Here is a 17874-nt window from a genome sequence, read left to right as displayed (position 1 = left end):
ACACTATCCACCAGTTCAAATGTCAGAGATATTGTGGATGAGTTCCTCACCGACACCACAGATACATGAGAGGTGAAGAAACCGGAAGAAAGTCAACACAAGGAAAAGAAAGAGTAGTACAAAGCCACACCAGGTACCCCAGCCAGGTTTACAAGCCTACTCCACGCAGGCACAAAGAAGAAAAATCAGAGAGAAGACACGACAGAACGTCAGGAAACTGGCGGGACAGCAAACCACCGTCATCAAGGAGGCGACCCCGCAGATACATACGCTATGTGGTTGAGCACTCGCAATCTGACAGCAGATCCAGTGCATCTTCAGATGAAGACACCAGAAGAAGAACCAAAAAGAAAGGAATACCTGTACGCGCTGGGGAACCCCACAGAAAAGGAACACAGTCCAACACTCATCCAAGTAAGCAAAATGGCTGCCAAGTTCCTAGTGGACATGGGAGCAACTGTGAACTTTATAAGCGAGGACGTATACGACAGCATACCGCATCCCCCGCATCTTCAACCAGCAAAAGCTCAAATCTCCCCGTACGGATCAAAGACACCACTGCTATGCAAAGGGTATTTTATAGAAAATCCCAATGCACGTGTTGAAAGCAGCCACAGAAAGCAGATGTATACTAAGCTACAAAGCAGCCCTCGACATGGGCCTCATCCACGTTTTATACAGACTCATGGTTCATAAGTACCTTGACCCCACCGCAAAAATGAAACATTTATTCCCAGCATTGTTCAATTGTTAAAAGGATGCCAAGTCGAACTCCACATTGACCCAAAAGTTCCTCCCGCAGCCCAATAGTATTGGGGAATTACCATAAATATACAAAAACAAGTTGAAGAAGAACTCCTTGAATTTGACATCATCGAACCGGCGGAGGGGCCCACTCCGTGGGTGTCCCCCATTGTCCTAGTATCCAAGAAGGACTCAACAGACATACTAATATGTGTAGACATGCGTCAGCCAAATGAAGCCATACTCCGGGAACATCATCAAGCCCCACGCATAACCGATATGGTACATCTACTAAATGGCGCAACTATATTATCCAAGCTAGATCTCAACAAGGGATATCATCAGCTAGAACTAAACAAGCATTCCAGGTACATCACTATGTTCGCCTCCCATCTGGGCTTTTATAGATATAAGCGCCTAAGCTTCGGGGTCTAGTCAGTCGCTGACATTTTTCAATCTGAAATCCACAACGTCATTAGGCACATACTGAACTGCTTGAACTATAGTGACGACATTCTAGTTTTCGGACAATACGCTCACAAGAGTATACAGGCCCTTGAAGAAGCTTGACTCACATTGAACAAGGACAAATGCGAATTTAGAAAACAGACTCTCTGATTGTTTGGCCACATATTTTCATCAAATGGAATGACCACAGATCCCGAAAAAAAGTCGCAACACTCACAGATGCTGAACCACCCAAAAATATATCTGACATGCGCTCATTCCTCAGGCTAGCCAGTTACTGTACTCACTACATACAAGATTTCGCCTCCGTCAATGAACCCCTCAGAAATCTGAAAAAGCAGAACACAGACTTTGTATGGACAGAAAAGTGCCAACAGGCATTCCAGTCAATCAAACAATGCATATCGTACTCCAGGAACATGGCCTACTTCAATTCCAAACAAGAGACAGAGCTGATCGTGGACACCAGTCCGGTAGGCCTAGGTGCCATTAAAATTGGCACTAAATACAGCCAAGCAAGACACATTGGGCCTCATTACGACCCTGGCGGTAAGTTACCGCCAGGGCCGTGACTTTACCGCCATGGTGCTAACTACGTTAACGCCATGGCGGTAAGGGGATTTACCGCCCCATTCCGACCTTGGCGGGGCGGTAAATCCCCAATCCCCATTTACCCTTCCCCATTCCCATTTTTGCCCCATAGGGCATAATGGGAGTGGGGAAGGCGTTAATTACGCCACCGTAAATTACGGTGGCGTAATTAACACCAAGTTCCCTTACCGCCATGGTTTTTTACACCCGCTAAAAGCAGGTGTAAAAACCGCCATGGCGGAAAGGGAACTCGTAATTGGCGGTAAGGGGTCGGCGCAGCTAACGCTGGCGCTAACCCCTTACCGCCAGGGTCGTAATGAGGCCCATTGTGCCATACGGCAGCATGAGCCTCTCCAAGGCAGAAAAGGCCCACTCTCAGGCCGAAAAAGAAGGGTTGGCGGTGATGTGGGCCTGTGAGCATTTTCACCTTTTCCTATACGGAAAACCATTCACAGTTGTCACAGAACATCTGGCACTGCTGTTCATTTACGAAAATCTACAGGCAAAAATGCCACAGAGAATTTCAAGGTGGGCTCTAAGACTACAGGATTACAGTTTCAACATAATCCATAGACCCGGCAAAGATCACAACCCTGCAGATTTCCTCTCGCGTCACACCTGCAAGGAATCCCAGCCCGATCATTTAATTGCGGATCAATACATCCATTATGTTGTGCACGGAAACACACCAAAAAGTCTAGATCTGCACCAGATTGCACAGGAAACGGAAAACGACCAAAGACTACAAATCACCCTTCGATGTCTAGAAACCGGACATTGAAAGCAGGCCCAACAGGTGGGCGACAACACCTGTGAAGAAACAAAACAATACATTAACTGCCTGATAGCTGTAAAGGACGAACTAGCTAAAACAGAAGAAGGATTGTTACTCAAGGGAACAAAAACAGTAATCCCCAGAAAATTGTGTCGAAAGGTGCTGGAGTTAGCTCATGAGGGCCACAGAGGCATAGTATCCACAAAAAAGATGCTTAGGCAAAAACTATGGTTTCCACACCTAAATTCGTAGGTGGAAGATCTTCTCAAGCACTGTCCCACCTGTGCAGTCATTAACCCACACAGGAGACGAGAACCCCTATGTATGACAGCACTCCCGGAAAAAGCCTGGGACGAAATTGCAGTGGACTTCTTCGGACCCCTGGAAGGGGGTGATTACATACTGGTTGCAGTAGACGAATACTCCCGCTTCCCAGATGTACAGCTAGTGCCATCCACATCTGCATTTTACACCATATGCCTGCACTTGACAGAATGTTTACCACATATGGCATCCCAAAGGTTCTGAAGTCTGACAACGGACCCCCGTTCACGGGACAGGGCTTCAAACATTCTCTGAATACATGGGCTTCATACATAGGAGAGTAACGCCATTGTGGCCGCAAGCAAACGGCACAGTAGAACGTTTCATGAGTAATGTAAAGAGAAACATGCAAATCGTCCGACTAACCGGGGAGCCGGTAGAAAAGATGCTATACCAGCTGCTACGGGATTATCGAAACTCCCCACACAGCACCACGGTTAAGACACCATCCGAAGTCATGTTCGGAAGAAACATAAGAACAAGACTACCCCGCATGACCAGCCCCGAAGAAAGATATGGGGCAGATGCTATGATGCAAGAACAGGATTCCAGAAACAAAGAAGGGATGAAAAAAATGGGCTGATAAAGACCGTAGAGCCAGGCCCAGTGACATAGAACCTGGAGACATTGTCATAGCACGACAAACCCAAAGCAGAAAAAGCAGGGTCACGTTCGGCAAAGAGCCATTAACGGTGACTCAAGTGAAAGGGTCTCTCATCACGGCAGAGGGTGACAGAAAAGGTATCGCCAGAAATTCCTCACACTTCAGGCGAAAGCCAGGCATCATACAGTCCCATGATCACTCATCAGACGCCACAAAACTGAGTGGGATGCATGTTATAAAGGAGATGGAGAGGACTCATGCGAAGAGATATCCCCGTCATACCAAGAGGTCAGTGAAGAAAAAACGGGTCCTGAGACCTCAGAGAACTCAAAATAGGCCATGCAGACTAATTGAAGAAATGAACATGAGGCGACATCATGTTTAGTACCGGCGGGTTTGATGTCGTCACATGCACAAGACTCCCCCAGCACGTGGAGGAGGACAGAGTGTCACATGAAGGGGAGGGATGGGAGGCGGGAACGTCAGTTACAGTTGGGATTTGGAAGAATAAAGGCTGTTGAACTTTCCTCCCATCTCTGCCGCTTATTGGACGTATGAATGTAGGAGGCCGTGTGGGCCTTGATTGAGAAAGTCCACGACAGACTTTACATTTAGTAATTAAATCTTCATCATCAATTTAAGTAATGTATATCAGGCAGTCTTTTTTCGATCAAAAAGGTTGATGCATTGAGTACCACTTAGTTGGATAAATCAAACATTTGTTTGTTCAATGCTTAGAAGACCAAATACCAATTATACTTAGCGATATGTAAGGACAAGCTAATGGTTCCATGTCCTAACTCTGCGTAACATATTCTAGATATATTTTCATACCCACCCCCTCTTCTCTTCTCTGTTGATGAAGGTGCTGATGCTGCGGAGATGCCTGACCTGGTTGCGCACAACCTGGGTGGTTCGAATTCTGCCATTGGATCAGAATGTCGTTTTTCATGAGTTGGTCGGCTATGCTGTCTTCGCCTTCACTGTGGTACACACTGCTGCACACATAGTGAACTTTGGTAAGCAGTATGTTCTGACATGTCAGCAGTTTCAAAAGGAGCTCTACTGACAGATCACATGGGCCTGCCAAAGCAGGATCTAGATCAGAACCAAACTAAGCAGATCTGATCATAATGGTGTGGCAGAACATTATGCTTTACTTTCAAATAAGGGTTCCCCTCTGAGATTTCTAGTAGAGTGGTCATTCACTCTTCATTGGGGTTATTACCTCTGGGCATAAAATGCCTGGCTAGCTTAAATAGCACTCACACAAAGGCTATGGTTACAGGCTCCTCAAAATATTCTCTCTTTCCAAAGAAATGCAGAGCTCTCTGACTATCCCCCTTTTCACACTAGTTGTTTGAATATCCCCAAACCGAGTACCCAAAAATCAGATACTCTAAAGGTCATTCTTCACAGTTTCAAAGCTCCTTGAAGAGATTAATGAATGTTTATTTGTAGGAAAATAAATTGCTGAGGCCTCAGAGCCTCTGTATACCGAACCCTAGGCAGGGGATGACAGCTGAAGAGTAGACATCATACTTTTTCTGAAAAATCTGTTATTTCCAAGAAGACTCTTTGAAATGTGAAGTGTTTGTCCTGGTAGAGAAGTGTTTGTCCGGATAAAGGGCATTCTTTTTGTATTTTGATTAGTGGTAAGGGCTTAAGCCAAAATCAGTCATGTGCAAAATTTTAATGCATTTGTATTAACTTATATTTAGAATATTAAGTTTATGTTTCCTTGTTGATCAAAATGAAGAAAGCTGATCCGTATTGGGTCTATTGCAAGATCCCAACAATTTGACACTACAACTGCTCGTCAGCAAGTGGTCGCCAGTTTGGACTGGTATAGTCTTTAAACAGATCAAACTTTCTAACTGGTCAACCATTTAGTGACAAGCAAGGACCTCAACCTAGAAGGCAAGGATGCAGGTGGGTGTAGGCAATCCCTGGTGGGGGTATGTTTGGAAGGTGAGGAGGGCCTACGGCGGGAGGAAAGATTGGTGGGGGTATGCGTGTTAGGTTTATTGGGGCTGGGAAATGCATGCCAGGGGTATGCTTGTAATCTGGGGAGGGGCTGGGGTGGTAGGTTGGGGGAGGGCTCTGGGTAAGAGTGGATGTGTATGGGGTGGGGAACATAAAAGGGGGAGGTGCAGCATATGGGTAGTGTGTGAAGCAACCTAGATGGAGCGATGGGGAAGGAAAAAGGGATATGGGGTGCCCACCGTGTGAGAGATAATAGGCAGGGTATTGTGGGAGGGGGAAAATGGCATAAGGGAGATGTAGGAATTAGTATTGCTGAGGAGGGGCGAACAGTTGCATATGTCAACTACCTAGTGTTGACCAATATGCAACTGCTCATAGGCAGTAATTAGGGGTGAGCAGTTGGGTGGGGGAAGCAGGTGTTTTCCAACAATTAAGTGGTTGAACAATTGGTAATATATACTCAGACATACATCTAACTGATGAAGACAGTGTCGCAGTCCGTCATCTCAGCATATGTTGTGGGACCCCCAGATCATGTAAAATTACAAAACACCCAGTCAATCTACCACAGAGTTTAAGGGGAACCTCATAACTGTCTCCTTTAGCAGGTACAGCAACTAGAAGTCATTTTAGGAACTTAGACACAATGGGCCTCATTACGAGGTGGGCGCAAAGGGATACCGGGCACCGTTAAGGACATTGGTTCCGGGAATCCCTTTGCGCCCTATTCCGAGGTCCCTTAGCGGGTCCCTTCCTTAACGCCTGGTTTTACCAGGCGTTATGGATGAGGCCCGTTAAGGGACTTCAGAGATAATAACGGTACCGCAATTTGCGGTACGTTATTAGTGCCTTCCCATTGAGCCCTATGGGGGCTGAAATGGGAATGGGGAATGGCTTTTTCAATGGGGACTTACCGGTCACGCAAAGGTCGGAATAGACCGGTAAGTCCCTATTGAATGAGGGCGGACTCAGTACCGGTATTCGAGGTAGTCATGGCGCTAATAGCGCCATGACTACCTCAAACCTCGTAATGAGGTCCATTCCCTTGAAGCGTCATGCCTGTAAGCAGCTGCACAATATATAACAAATTGATTTTACTTAGACTTTGAAAACTTATTTTTTGCTCAGAAAGAGGGGAATGAACTACCAGAAGATCAGAGAAGTGTAATTATTTCTTTTATATTTTGTGTTTGTCTCTTAGTAAACTTAACTCAAAATCCGGGCAGCTATTCACTATGGGAATACCTTCTTACTACAAGACCTGGCATCGGCTGGATTTACGGGTTGGCCTCCATTACTGGTGTTGTGCTACAGCTCCTCATCTGCCTCACCCTGGTCTGCTCCAGCACGTTCGTCCGCAAGGGTGGACACTTTGAGGTACCCTCGCACTAACTGTTCCCTTTCACACTTTGCACTAGTAAATGGTTACATCTGCTTAGCTAAATTCATTGATATTTATCTCATACATATGAATAACAACATGGCAAAACATTTAGTTTTTCCTCTGAATGCCCCGTTAGAGGTCACCATCCAAGAATACACAAGTCAAATTTAAAAATGGACCTTGTTTTTTTTTGTTGAACAACGCACCGGCTCGAGAACCCTATATTCAGGTGAGTACAAAACATGGGATCCAGCAATCATGAATAGGAAGAAATGTCTTTGAAAAAATGTAAGACATCTTTTCGGTATGCCTCTTAACGAGGACCATATATACGTAGGAAGAAAAAGAATATTAAGGGCCTCATCACGGGTTGTAAAAATGCGTCGGAAAACGCTATTACCACCGCATTACCACTCCGCCCAATGCCGAGCTTGGGCGGAAAGTTTGAGATTTACCTCCAACTTTGAGCTCGGGGTAAATCTGCCCACTTTCTGGCCATTTACAGCACAATTACTGTGGCGCAATTTGCACCGCGGTAATTGCGGTGCTACTACTCCATAGAGTCCTATTGACTCTTTTCAAAAATAGGGAGTAGCAGAATGCCGGAACTCGCAATACAGTGCTAATAGCGCCGGACCGAGTTGCAGTAACGCTATTTGCGTTGGGCGGTACCCCAGCTGATTTACCTCCGGGATACTGCCCAACTTGTGATGACCCCCCCAAGTCAGTATGAAAATTGGCTACAAACTCTGAAGAACCCTGAGGTTCCCTCACTAAAACCCTGTCCAAATTCTCCTCCCAGGTGGACAAAGGAGGGCCGATGCTTCCTGATCCCAACCTTGGGGGTGGTGTACTGTCGGAGGATCACCTGGGATAGACAGGGCCCAGGGTAGTGAGGAAATTCCGTGGGATGAGACACAGGGCCCCATTCCAAGTTGGGCGGTAAGGGATACCGGGCACTGGTAAGGAGACCGGTGCCGGTAATCCCTTACCGCCCAATTCCGAGATCCCTTAGCGGGAACCATAAGGAACGAGTGGTCTGACCACACGTCCCTTACGAGTCCCGCTAAGGGACCACGGCGCTAATAACGGGCTTGCTAGTCGTGAGCCCGTTATTAGCGCCCTCCCCATTCCCATTGAGCCCTATGGGGGCTCAAATGGGAATGGGGAATGGTTTGAAGACCGGACTCGGACACGGTATGCGAGGCAGCCATGGTGCTAATAGCACCATGGCTACCGCCCATCTCGTAATGATCCCCACAGTATTTTTCCTCTGAGAGGGATACTCTTGTTATCATGTTAGAAAAGGTTAAGGCTTATTGTCATTTTAACATATTTTAACCTCCTAGTAAAACTAAAATGGTAAATGCTAAGGTTATAAACTCGTAACATATGTCAAAAGAACACATTTTTTGTAGACCTAAAAATAAGCATCTTCCTCAATACCAACGGTATACTACAGGGTAGGGCGGAAATGTGGCCTTTTCTATAGCGAACTGTCCCTGATAAGATTAAAACGCACAAACCCTCTTCTAAAAATATGAAGGGAATTAAAAATACCCTTAAGAAAGTAAAAGGAGTGGAAAAAATGAACTTCACTAAGTGATCTACATGTCTCATAATGCCACAGGGACTAGACGAAGATGAGGGCTCAGGAGGCATGTAGAAGTGAAAGACAGACAAGTAGGCCTAACAGCCTCTGACAAGGACAGGCAATTATTACTAAGAGCCCACCTGAGAGGCATAAAGGCGGCAGCTGGAAGGAGCAGAAGGAAGGAGCTGTAGCAGGAGCTGGAAGGCTGGCAGTAGTAGCAGAAAGAGAAGAGCACAAAGCTGGCAGTTCAAGGGGAAGTGTGATCACTTAAGGGATGCTGGGACGAGAGAAGAGCAAATTTCACCTGCAGGTTCTGAGTTGGTCCTATGTTCACAAACCCGGCCTGGCTGTGGCTGCACTGAGAGACACGTGGCGAGATTAAAGGTCTTCCCAAGTATGGCTAGTAGCTGTATTTACAGAGCCAAAATTGTGCTGCAACCCAATGCCCATGTGCAGAAGCAAGCCGAGGGACTGGGGAGTGAAGGAGACTCTTTGTGGTTGAAGCCGGATCTGAGACACCCATGCTGCAGAGGAGTTTGGGTCCAAAGAGTGCCTGAAGCAGTAGTAGCAGGAGAAAAAGTTGTGAAGTGAAAGCAACCTGCAACCGTAGTGTTTCTGGGGCCGATTAATGAAGCTCTGTATTCAGAATCACTGAAAAGCTCTTGCCAGTAACTGTTACCAGCTCAATCATCCCTCGTCTAATAGCAGAAGCAAGTGGAAGTTGTTGAAAGTAGTTAGTTGCTGTGAAAAGTCCTAAGAACAGAGGAAATGTATCACGCACACATCCAAAGTAAGTCGAAGTGCTTGAGTACATGAAAAAGCTTTTCATTTCCATTTTTTTTATTTATTAATTGTATTTATTGGATATTTGTAAGGCACCTATACAACAAATGTTATTTCAAGGCGCCACAACACAAAAAAGAGGGGTGGACAAGGGAGAAGGATAACAATAACGGTCCTACTAAGGCTTGTGACATTCAGATCATGCAAGTGCAGTATGAAGAAATGCGAGGGAGGGGGGGTGCAGGTATGAGCTGAGAAGAGGCCAGGTGGGAAAGTGCCAGGGATTGCTTGGGGTGCAGGGGGTGAGTCCACATGCTAAGTGCGAGGAGGGGTGAATTGGGTTGGGTGCCTTGTAGAACTCAGATGGAAACCAGGCAGTCAGTCATTGCGGTAGATGGGGGTGTTAGCAGGGGAGGGAGAGAGGGAAGGAAGTTGAGAAAAGGACGATCTTGAGAAAATCCAGAACCTAGGGAGATCCAGCTCAAGCCTGAGAGGGGCAGGGAGACCATTCCAGAGGGCGGTTCCTGCAGAGGAGAGAATCTACCCCTCACTCTCTGCTCAGAGAAGTGTCTGATCTGCAGAGAGTTGGAGCTAGAAGACCGAACGGCTCCAGCAAGGAGGTATTTAGGGAGAAAGAGTTGGATGTAGCGGGGTCCCAGGCCCCAGAAAGCTTTGTGAATGATGCAGAGGGTCTTGAACATGATCCTAGCAGCAACTAGGAGCCAGTGGACAGATGATAGGGCTGGAGAGATGTTGTCCCTGGGCTTGAGGCAAAGGATAAGTCTCCCAGTCCTATTCTGGATTAGTTGAAGGGGTCCAAGGGTGGATAAAGGAAGATTGAGGAAGATGATGTTGCAGTAGTCCAGCCTAGAGAGGACCAGAGCTCTGGAGACATTGAGTTTCTGGGGGAAGGTGAGGAAAGGGAATATGCCTCTGAGGAGGTGCAGCTAATCATGGGCCTTCTTGGCAAAGTCTGCGAGGTGAGGAGAGAAGGAGAGAGAGGAGTTAAAAATGACACCAAGGTTGTTTGCCTCACAAGAGGGTGAGGGTAGGGGACCCATAGAGGGCGGCCAGAGGATAGGAGGGAAAGAGGGAGGTGGGGTCCCAATTAGAAGGATCTCAGTCTTACTGGCAAGAAGGCAGAGATCATTTGCAGCACACCATGCCTGAATAGAAGTCAGGCAGTCAGGGATGAGAGAGGAGAAGGAAAAGGAAGTGGAGGGAGACTTGAAGGAGAGCTGGGTGTCGTCTGCATAACACTGGAAGTGAAGAGAGAAGGAGGAGATTAGTTGGGCCAGAGGGGCAAGGTAGATGTTGAAGAGCCACAGTGAGAGGATAGAGCCACGAGGGACGCTGCAGGTGGAGAGTGGGATAAGAGAGAGCAATGTGCCCAATTGAATCTGGGAAGCTCGGTCGGATAAGAAAGAGGTCAACCAGTTCAGTGCCAAGCCTGTGATGCCAAGGGTGCCACAGAGCCGATTTGTCAGGGTGGCATGATTGACTGTGTCAAAGGCAGAGGAAAGATCCAGAAGGGTTATAACAGATGCAGAGTTGGAATCGAGATCTGAGAGCAAGTCATCACTGATGTTTAGGAGAGTAGTTTCCGTGCCTCTGGCTGCCCTGAAGCCAGGCTGGTGGTCGTGGAGAAAGCCAACAGATTCAGTGTGTTCGGTCTGTAGGGAGATAAGCAGCTTCTCCAGGAGTTTGCCCAGGAAGGCGGTAATGGACATAGGGCAGTAGTTAGCTGGGCAGGAGGGATCAGCAGGTGGCTTTTTGAGGAGAGGATGCACAAGGGAGCGCTTGCGGGGTAGCAGGAAGGAAACAGTGGCAAAGGAGTGAATACAGAAATCTGCCAAGGCTGGCGCAAGGGAGGCAATGTTGTCCTTGATAGTTCTGGAGGAGACCTTCATAGAAAGGACTTGTCTGGAGACCTCATCCGGTGCTATGGGCGTGAAAGATGAGAGTAGGAGGGAACGTGGGGAGGGGCCAAGGGAGGCCTGAGAGCTGGTGAGGAGGGAGGGGTGTAGAGGACAGTGAGAACAGGATGTCCTGAGTTTTGGTTAAGAAGTGAGAGGCCAGTGAAGAACAGAGGTAAAACCTCTGTACCACTCCAGTACAGTATAAGTTCACTGGAGTGGTTGCATGTTTCCAATTGAAAAGGGGAATCACTCAGAAGTTTAAACAGATGTTCACAAACTGTTACAAGGGATATTACAACAAAGAGAGGTCGCATGTGGACAATTAGGATCAGGGGTCAAGTCCTAAAAATTTAAGTGGGGGGACTCATCAACAAACGCAATGGGATGTGACGTTGGCAGAAATTAGCATATCAAGGTGAAATATGAACATTTCATTAAATTGGGTTTGCATAACCACCCAAATTGCACAGGACGAACGGCATTTGCCTTTCATAAAATTAACACACACTCAAACCAAGAGAGGATAATTTAATTCTAATAGTGTTTTTGAAATCGTTAAAAGGTGTGCATCATGTTTTAAACTCCAAGAACCAATACAAATGTTTCCCCTGGGACTTGCAGTACCATGGGACATTTCACCTTTAGTAGTTTGTTATTTTTCATCAGGTTACATACTGCAGCGGTGAAGTGTCCAGCCTACAAACCTAACGACTGTGGTTTGATCCCTGAGGTCGGCTTTAATTCATAAATTCAAAGAGGACATTCAATGTTTCTCAATTTAGCTGGGAGGGACTGAGTCCACCCTCTGAATAAAGTAGGTGGACTCCGTCTCCCAGCGTGTACCCTCGACTTGAGCCCTGATTATGATTCCCGATCAAAGTAAAAATATCACTCCTTACTAATGAAAGGGAATGCAAGTCCTTACAGTTCTGTAACGTTGAAAATCTCCATCAAGGAATGGTCAATTGTACCTAAATCTCTTTCTCTTGTGAAGCTTGAAACTTGTAACATTCAGAACGAGTATTTTATAAACATAGAAGTTGCTGAAGTAAAGAGAAGAACAAGCATTACCCAAGCCAATAGGCAAATCCTTTCTATAGCGACACAAGCCCTATTGAAATCTAACCACCTGTATTTTTAAGTTGTTGAAATTGCTAAAGGTCCAGTGTCCTCTGATAAAAGGTTGACAAGGTTATTCAAAGCTGGAATAGTGGCAATACAGCTGTGGGATAACTGCTGGAACCAAGAACTTAGGAAGGAAGAGTGCCTTGACTACACCTGTGGAGTCAAAGAGTCTTGTCTTTAAATTTCCTAAGGTACCAAGTTGAAGCAGATCTATCAGAACTGTGGTTGTCTACAATACTGTCAGTCAATGTTGCATTAAAGATGGTTGAAGCAGTAGCATACTGTGGAGCAAAGGAGTCTGCTTCCACAGGAACAGTAGTAATAGGGGGTTGTCGAGAGGAAAGCAACCACCTAAGAAGAAGCATCCAGACACAGTTTATTAAAGACGCTGCAGGGGTTCTAAACAAATGGACAGTTGTAGAAGTAGTCCTTTTGTCTTTGAACTGTTACCAGAATATCCTGGAAGGAGGCTATCCAGGATTATCATTGGAGCTGATTTTATTGATGGAATCGGAAGGGGAACTGCTCAACAGAATGACAAAGAGCTGTTACCAGTGGATTTGTGTTTGGGTGAACTTTTGTTTCTTTTGGAACTCTCAAGAACGGATTGAAGACTTGGGCCCTCATTACAAGTTTGCCAGTCTGGAAAACAACGTGTACTGGCACTCTTTCCGGACCGGCTAACTACAAGTCTGCCGGTAGAGGCTGTGAACTACCGGCAGGCATGACCTGCAGGTAGTTCTGATGCCTACCAGCAGATTTTTCTCTGAAGCACCGGCATCATTACTGATCGTGCCAGTGCTTCAGTGTCCCCATGTGGGACTGCATGGGAATGGGAATTTACTGGCTTTCTGCCACCCGTAATATCCTGGTATTACTGAGGTATCAGGCTGCGGAAACGATAAGGCGGGTCTGCCGGTAACCCACCAGTAGCACTGGCGGGTTAACGGCAAACTCGTAATGAGGGCCTTTGTTTTCTTTTGAACACTTGGAGAGATAGGGCCTCATTACGCGGTAGGTGGTAAGGGATTACTGGCACCGGTAAGGTCACTGGTGCCGGTAATCCCTTAACACCCTATTCTGAGGTCCCTTAGCAGGTCCCTTCCTCAACGCCTGGTTTTACCAGGTGTTATGGATGGAACCCGTTAAGGGACTTCATAGCTAATAACGGTACCGCAAATTGCTGTACCTTTTATTAGTTCCATCCCCATTCCCATTGAGCCCTATAGGGGCTCGAATGGGAATGGGGAATGGCTCCCGGAATGGGGACTTACCGGGTCCTCCAAGGTTGGAATGACCCGGTAAGTCCCTATTTCGGGAACCCGGACCCGGAATGCGGTAAGGGAGTAGCCATGGTGCTACTAGCACCATGGCTACCTCCTCCCACGTAATGAGGCCCATTGACTTTGGACAATCCTGGGAAAGAGATCTACCCAGGACAGGTGAAGATCATCCAAGTCACTGGTTGTTTGGTAAACACTTGTTCATGTTGTTTATGATTTACTTTGAATGTTTTGTTGTTTAGTGTGAGAAACAGTTTGGTGTATGCTGGGAGAATTTCCCTTAGAACCTAGAGTAGGTAGGGAACTCCCTGGTAGAGTAGGCTCAGTTAGGTTTTCTTTGTACTTTTTGTAATTAATAAAATGTCTAACACTGAGAAAACTACAAGCAGTTGTCCGCCTCGCATTACTGACCCCTCACAAAACCCACAAAAATGATACAACCCAGAAGAAGTGGTCCAGCATGAAAAACATAATAATGAAGGAAGATGCACATGCTTTTTGGAATTTTATTAACAACCTTAACGGACTAGATACATCTAGGCAATTAATGCCTATAACACGAGAGAATTGGTAGAATATATTAAAAACATTTTCCTGACCTCAGGCTGTAGATACAATCGAATGTTGGAAAAGGAAAATGGTACGGAAGGTCCTAGTATTTCTTTTGACAACACAGAAATAGTTATCATTTTAAGATTTAAAAATAATCTGGAGCCCCAGGTACAGATGGTCTGGCCAATATAACACTGGTCCATCAAGCAGATAAATGGGCTGATTATGCTTGCCCTCTTTTTAATAAAATAATAGAGAGTGGAATGATTCGGACATCATGAAAAGAGGCATTTTTATACCAATTTTTTAAAAGCTATAAGGCCAGACCAGCAGTTTATTGCTTAATTGGAATTACCCAAATTGACCTTTTACAATTGACCTTTTGTCCTTTTTGACCTACTCATCAATGTCCTTTTTTACCTTCTGCGCAATTGACCTTTCATTGGCACATACCTGTATCAATGTTCTTTTTTACCTTCTTAACATTCGACCTTTCATTGGCACATACCTTTTTTCTTCTCTTCTTCTGCTTTCTACCGTAGATTCTTTTTGCCTTTTCTGTGTAGTGTTTGTTTGCTTCACATGGATCGGTTAAACCTTCCTTAATCTTTTCAAAAACCTCTCGGTAGCCCTTTTCACTCTTATCTCTCATCAATATAAATTAGTGGAAGAAAATATGTATTCATCTCACTATGCACACTGTACAGTTGTCTAAATGCCTTGGGGCATGTTTTAAAAGTTCCGTCCAACATCCAATTTTCGGATAATCCTAATCTTGTTAAGCTTTGTGCAGTTGCCAACATTATATACCTGTACTCATCACTTCCACTGTCAAAGTATAAGAACCTTTCCCCTTATAGTGTTTTTGTGAGGTTTTCTGGTATTTCAATGTCACTTACTTTTTTGGTAGTTTTGGAACTTTATTTACTAAATTCCGTTGGTACTGAACCTGCTTTTTCAACAATTTACCACATGGCATTGCTCCAACTAAATGTGAAGGTAGTTCTCCTAGTACTTGTCTCACTAGCTGTCTGCTAGTACCTGCGTCACTTTTAGCCTTTTTTAAGTTCATAAAGGTTTTTTTATTTTCAAGTTTTGTTACATTTGTTTTGTGATTATGACTCTTAGTATGTTCTATGATTTCTCCTTTTTTACATGCTCTTCCTCTACAATTACCTTTTTTGTATTCTATATACTTCCACCATCTTTTGTCATTGTGAAATCTCTCCAGGTTATATATATATTCATTGTTTTTCAGTTGATTTTTTCCTCTTTCAGATACTACATACTCTGATTTCTCCATTTAAAAACCCTAACATTTGACACAAGAAAGGCATATTTTAGCTTGTAATTCAGTCTTTTTTTTGCTTTTCAATCACATCAAAGCAAGCAAAATAATTTCAAAGCAAGTCAAATAACTTACCTTAAAAAAGCCTTTTTGTTTTCAAATCAATTAATGTTTCTTCAGGTTAAATGCCTATCGTGTTTCCACACGAATCACAATTGAAATCACCCTGTTTTGACAATAGGCTGCTAATCCTCTCAGCAGTTGTTTGTGTGTTCTACAGTCACACGCTGGCTTTCTCCTCAAACAAAACTCTACACATATTACATGGCTCCAATTACCCTGCATGCTGTGGGGATATCACACGATCGCGGGAGCGTGTTCTCACGAGATCGCACATGACGCGATCTCGCGAGCCCACGCTCCGCAGGAAAACGTTTCCCGCTTCAGAGCTGGCATCCCGCCAGATGAAGCGGTCGCACGACAGCGCTGCTCCTGTTGAGGAGCCAAGAAAGTGAGAACTTGCAGCAGCCGTACAGCACAGCTTCTAGGGTGTAACACCACAGCCACAGGAGGCTACCTGGGGGCCCTAGAAGCTTACAGCGTGCCATCATAGTGCACACACTTCCCACAGTGACTCAACTGGGGAAGTCCTGAACTTAACTGAACTGTAAGTACGTGCTTGATTCGAACTTGGACATATAAGAGTCCACTCCAGTTGTCATTTAATAAAGTAGGGTAGAACTCCTACAGCGTCCTGTCGTCCTTTAAGGCCACAACATAATTGGCAACGAGGATACCAAAAACCCCATGGCCCCACCATGCAAGGCGCCACACCGCCCCCTGCCTTTCTCCCGTCACCAGGGAAACCAGCAATTCCATGGATGCAGTGGGAGCCCCTGTTCTCCACCTATCTGGAAGCAATGGGCGGCACGCGGTATGCCCCCGTGAGGAAGAAGGCGATGCTGTTAAACGCGTTGGGAGTTGAAGGACAGCGCATTTTTGCTGGTTTGAAGGAAATACCTGTGGCCGATGATGACGACGACGACGACGTCTACAAGGAAGCGACCCGTCGCATTGTGAAGAGGTTCACCAATAAGGAGAACGTTGTACTGCACAGGCTGAGGTTCTACACCCGCAAACAAGAAGGGAGCGAACCCGTGGACGACTACATCACCAGGATGAGGGAGCTGGCTTCTCTTTGCGCCTTTGGCGAAAACGCAGAACAAGTCATCTGCGACATGCTCGTCGTTCACACTAACTCTAGGAAAGTGCAGGACAAGTTCATACAAGAAAAGGAGGTCACCCTTGACAAGGCCATCCAAATTGACAGGGCGGAGGAGGAAACCTCCAGCAGACGCAAAGAGGCGGGAAGTCACCTGCCCGTGCCCGAACTTGCGGCGCTACAATGGAGAGGGCGCAGAGACAAGCAGTCCCGCGACGGCCCCAGAGACAAAGGTCCCAGGCAAAAGGAGGCACCCAAATGCTATAGATGCGCCAGCACCAAGCACATGGCGAATGATCGCGAATGCCCCGCCAGGAATAAAGAGTGCTCTAAGTGCGGACGCATTGGCCACGTGGCTCTGGCATGCACGTGGCGGGAGAAGACGGTTGCCCGTGTCGATGGTGACTGCGCTTCAAGCGATGATGACGATCAGCAGGACAGACCCATGGTCATCATGGTCAACGCCCCCCATGCCAGGAGGGAAAAGCCCCACTGCACCATTAAGGTTGACGGAATGGAAACGCGCGTCATGGCAGACTCGGGATCCAACCTCACAATCCTCCCCATCAACACCTATAAGGAGATGATGGGACAAGCAAAGGTAGAGATCAGAACGACCAGGCAAAAGCCGACGGTGTTCGGTGGTGCAACTGTCGACCTTTTAGGCTACATCAAAGCCCGGATCGATTTCAAAGGGAGGTATACCACCACCAAAGTGTATTTCTCACCCAAAGGCCCAGCCGTACTGGGATGGGACGATCAACACAAACTCAACATGAAACTAGATACCAGCACTCCGGAACAGGTACTCATGGTCTCCTCAGGAGCAGCGCTGAACTTCAAGGAGATGTTCCCGGACCTGTTCTCCGAGAACCCAGGGAAGGTGAGAAACTTTGTCCACAAGATTCGCCTGAAACCCAACGCGATACTGGTGAAACACAAAGTCAGGGCAGTACCTGCCACAGCGAGACCCGCATTGGATGCCCACCTTCGGGAGATGGTCGAAGAAGGAACCATCGAGACTGTGGAATCCTCAGAGTGGTTGAGTCCAGTAGTTTTGGTCAAAAAGAAATCCAGCAACGACCTTAGGATCTGCATCGACCTAAGAAGCCTCAATCTAGAGGTAATCACAGATAGCTTTCCACTCCCCAGCATCAACGAAATCGTCCTCATGATGAAAGAGGCGGCAATCTTCTCTAAGCTGGACATGCGTGATGCTTATCACCAGATTC

General features: G+C 46.2%; 1 protein-coding gene across 1 annotated transcript in view; it reads left to right on the top strand.

The window, feature by feature from the left end:
* Positions 1-17874, top strand: part of NOX5 (NADPH oxidase 5) — a 420178-nt gene that overhangs the window by 118158 nt on the left and 284146 nt on the right. The window contains exons 6-7 of the mRNA XM_069624234.1: positions 4372-4525; positions 6694-6869. Coding sequence (XP_069480335.1) covers positions 4372-4525; positions 6694-6869 — 330 coding nt within the window. The remainder of the gene's footprint in view (positions 1-4371; positions 4526-6693; positions 6870-17874) is intronic.

The sequence above is a fragment of the Ambystoma mexicanum genome, chromosome 11 (assembly GCF_040938575.1).
Source record: "Ambystoma mexicanum isolate Mex_15411 chromosome 11, UKY_AmexF1_1, whole genome shotgun sequence".
NCBI classification, from domain to species: domain Eukaryota; kingdom Metazoa; phylum Chordata; class Amphibia; order Caudata; family Ambystomatidae; genus Ambystoma; species Ambystoma mexicanum.
The sequence above is the reverse complement of the archived record's forward strand: the minus strand, read 5'-3'. Positions and strand labels throughout refer to the sequence as shown.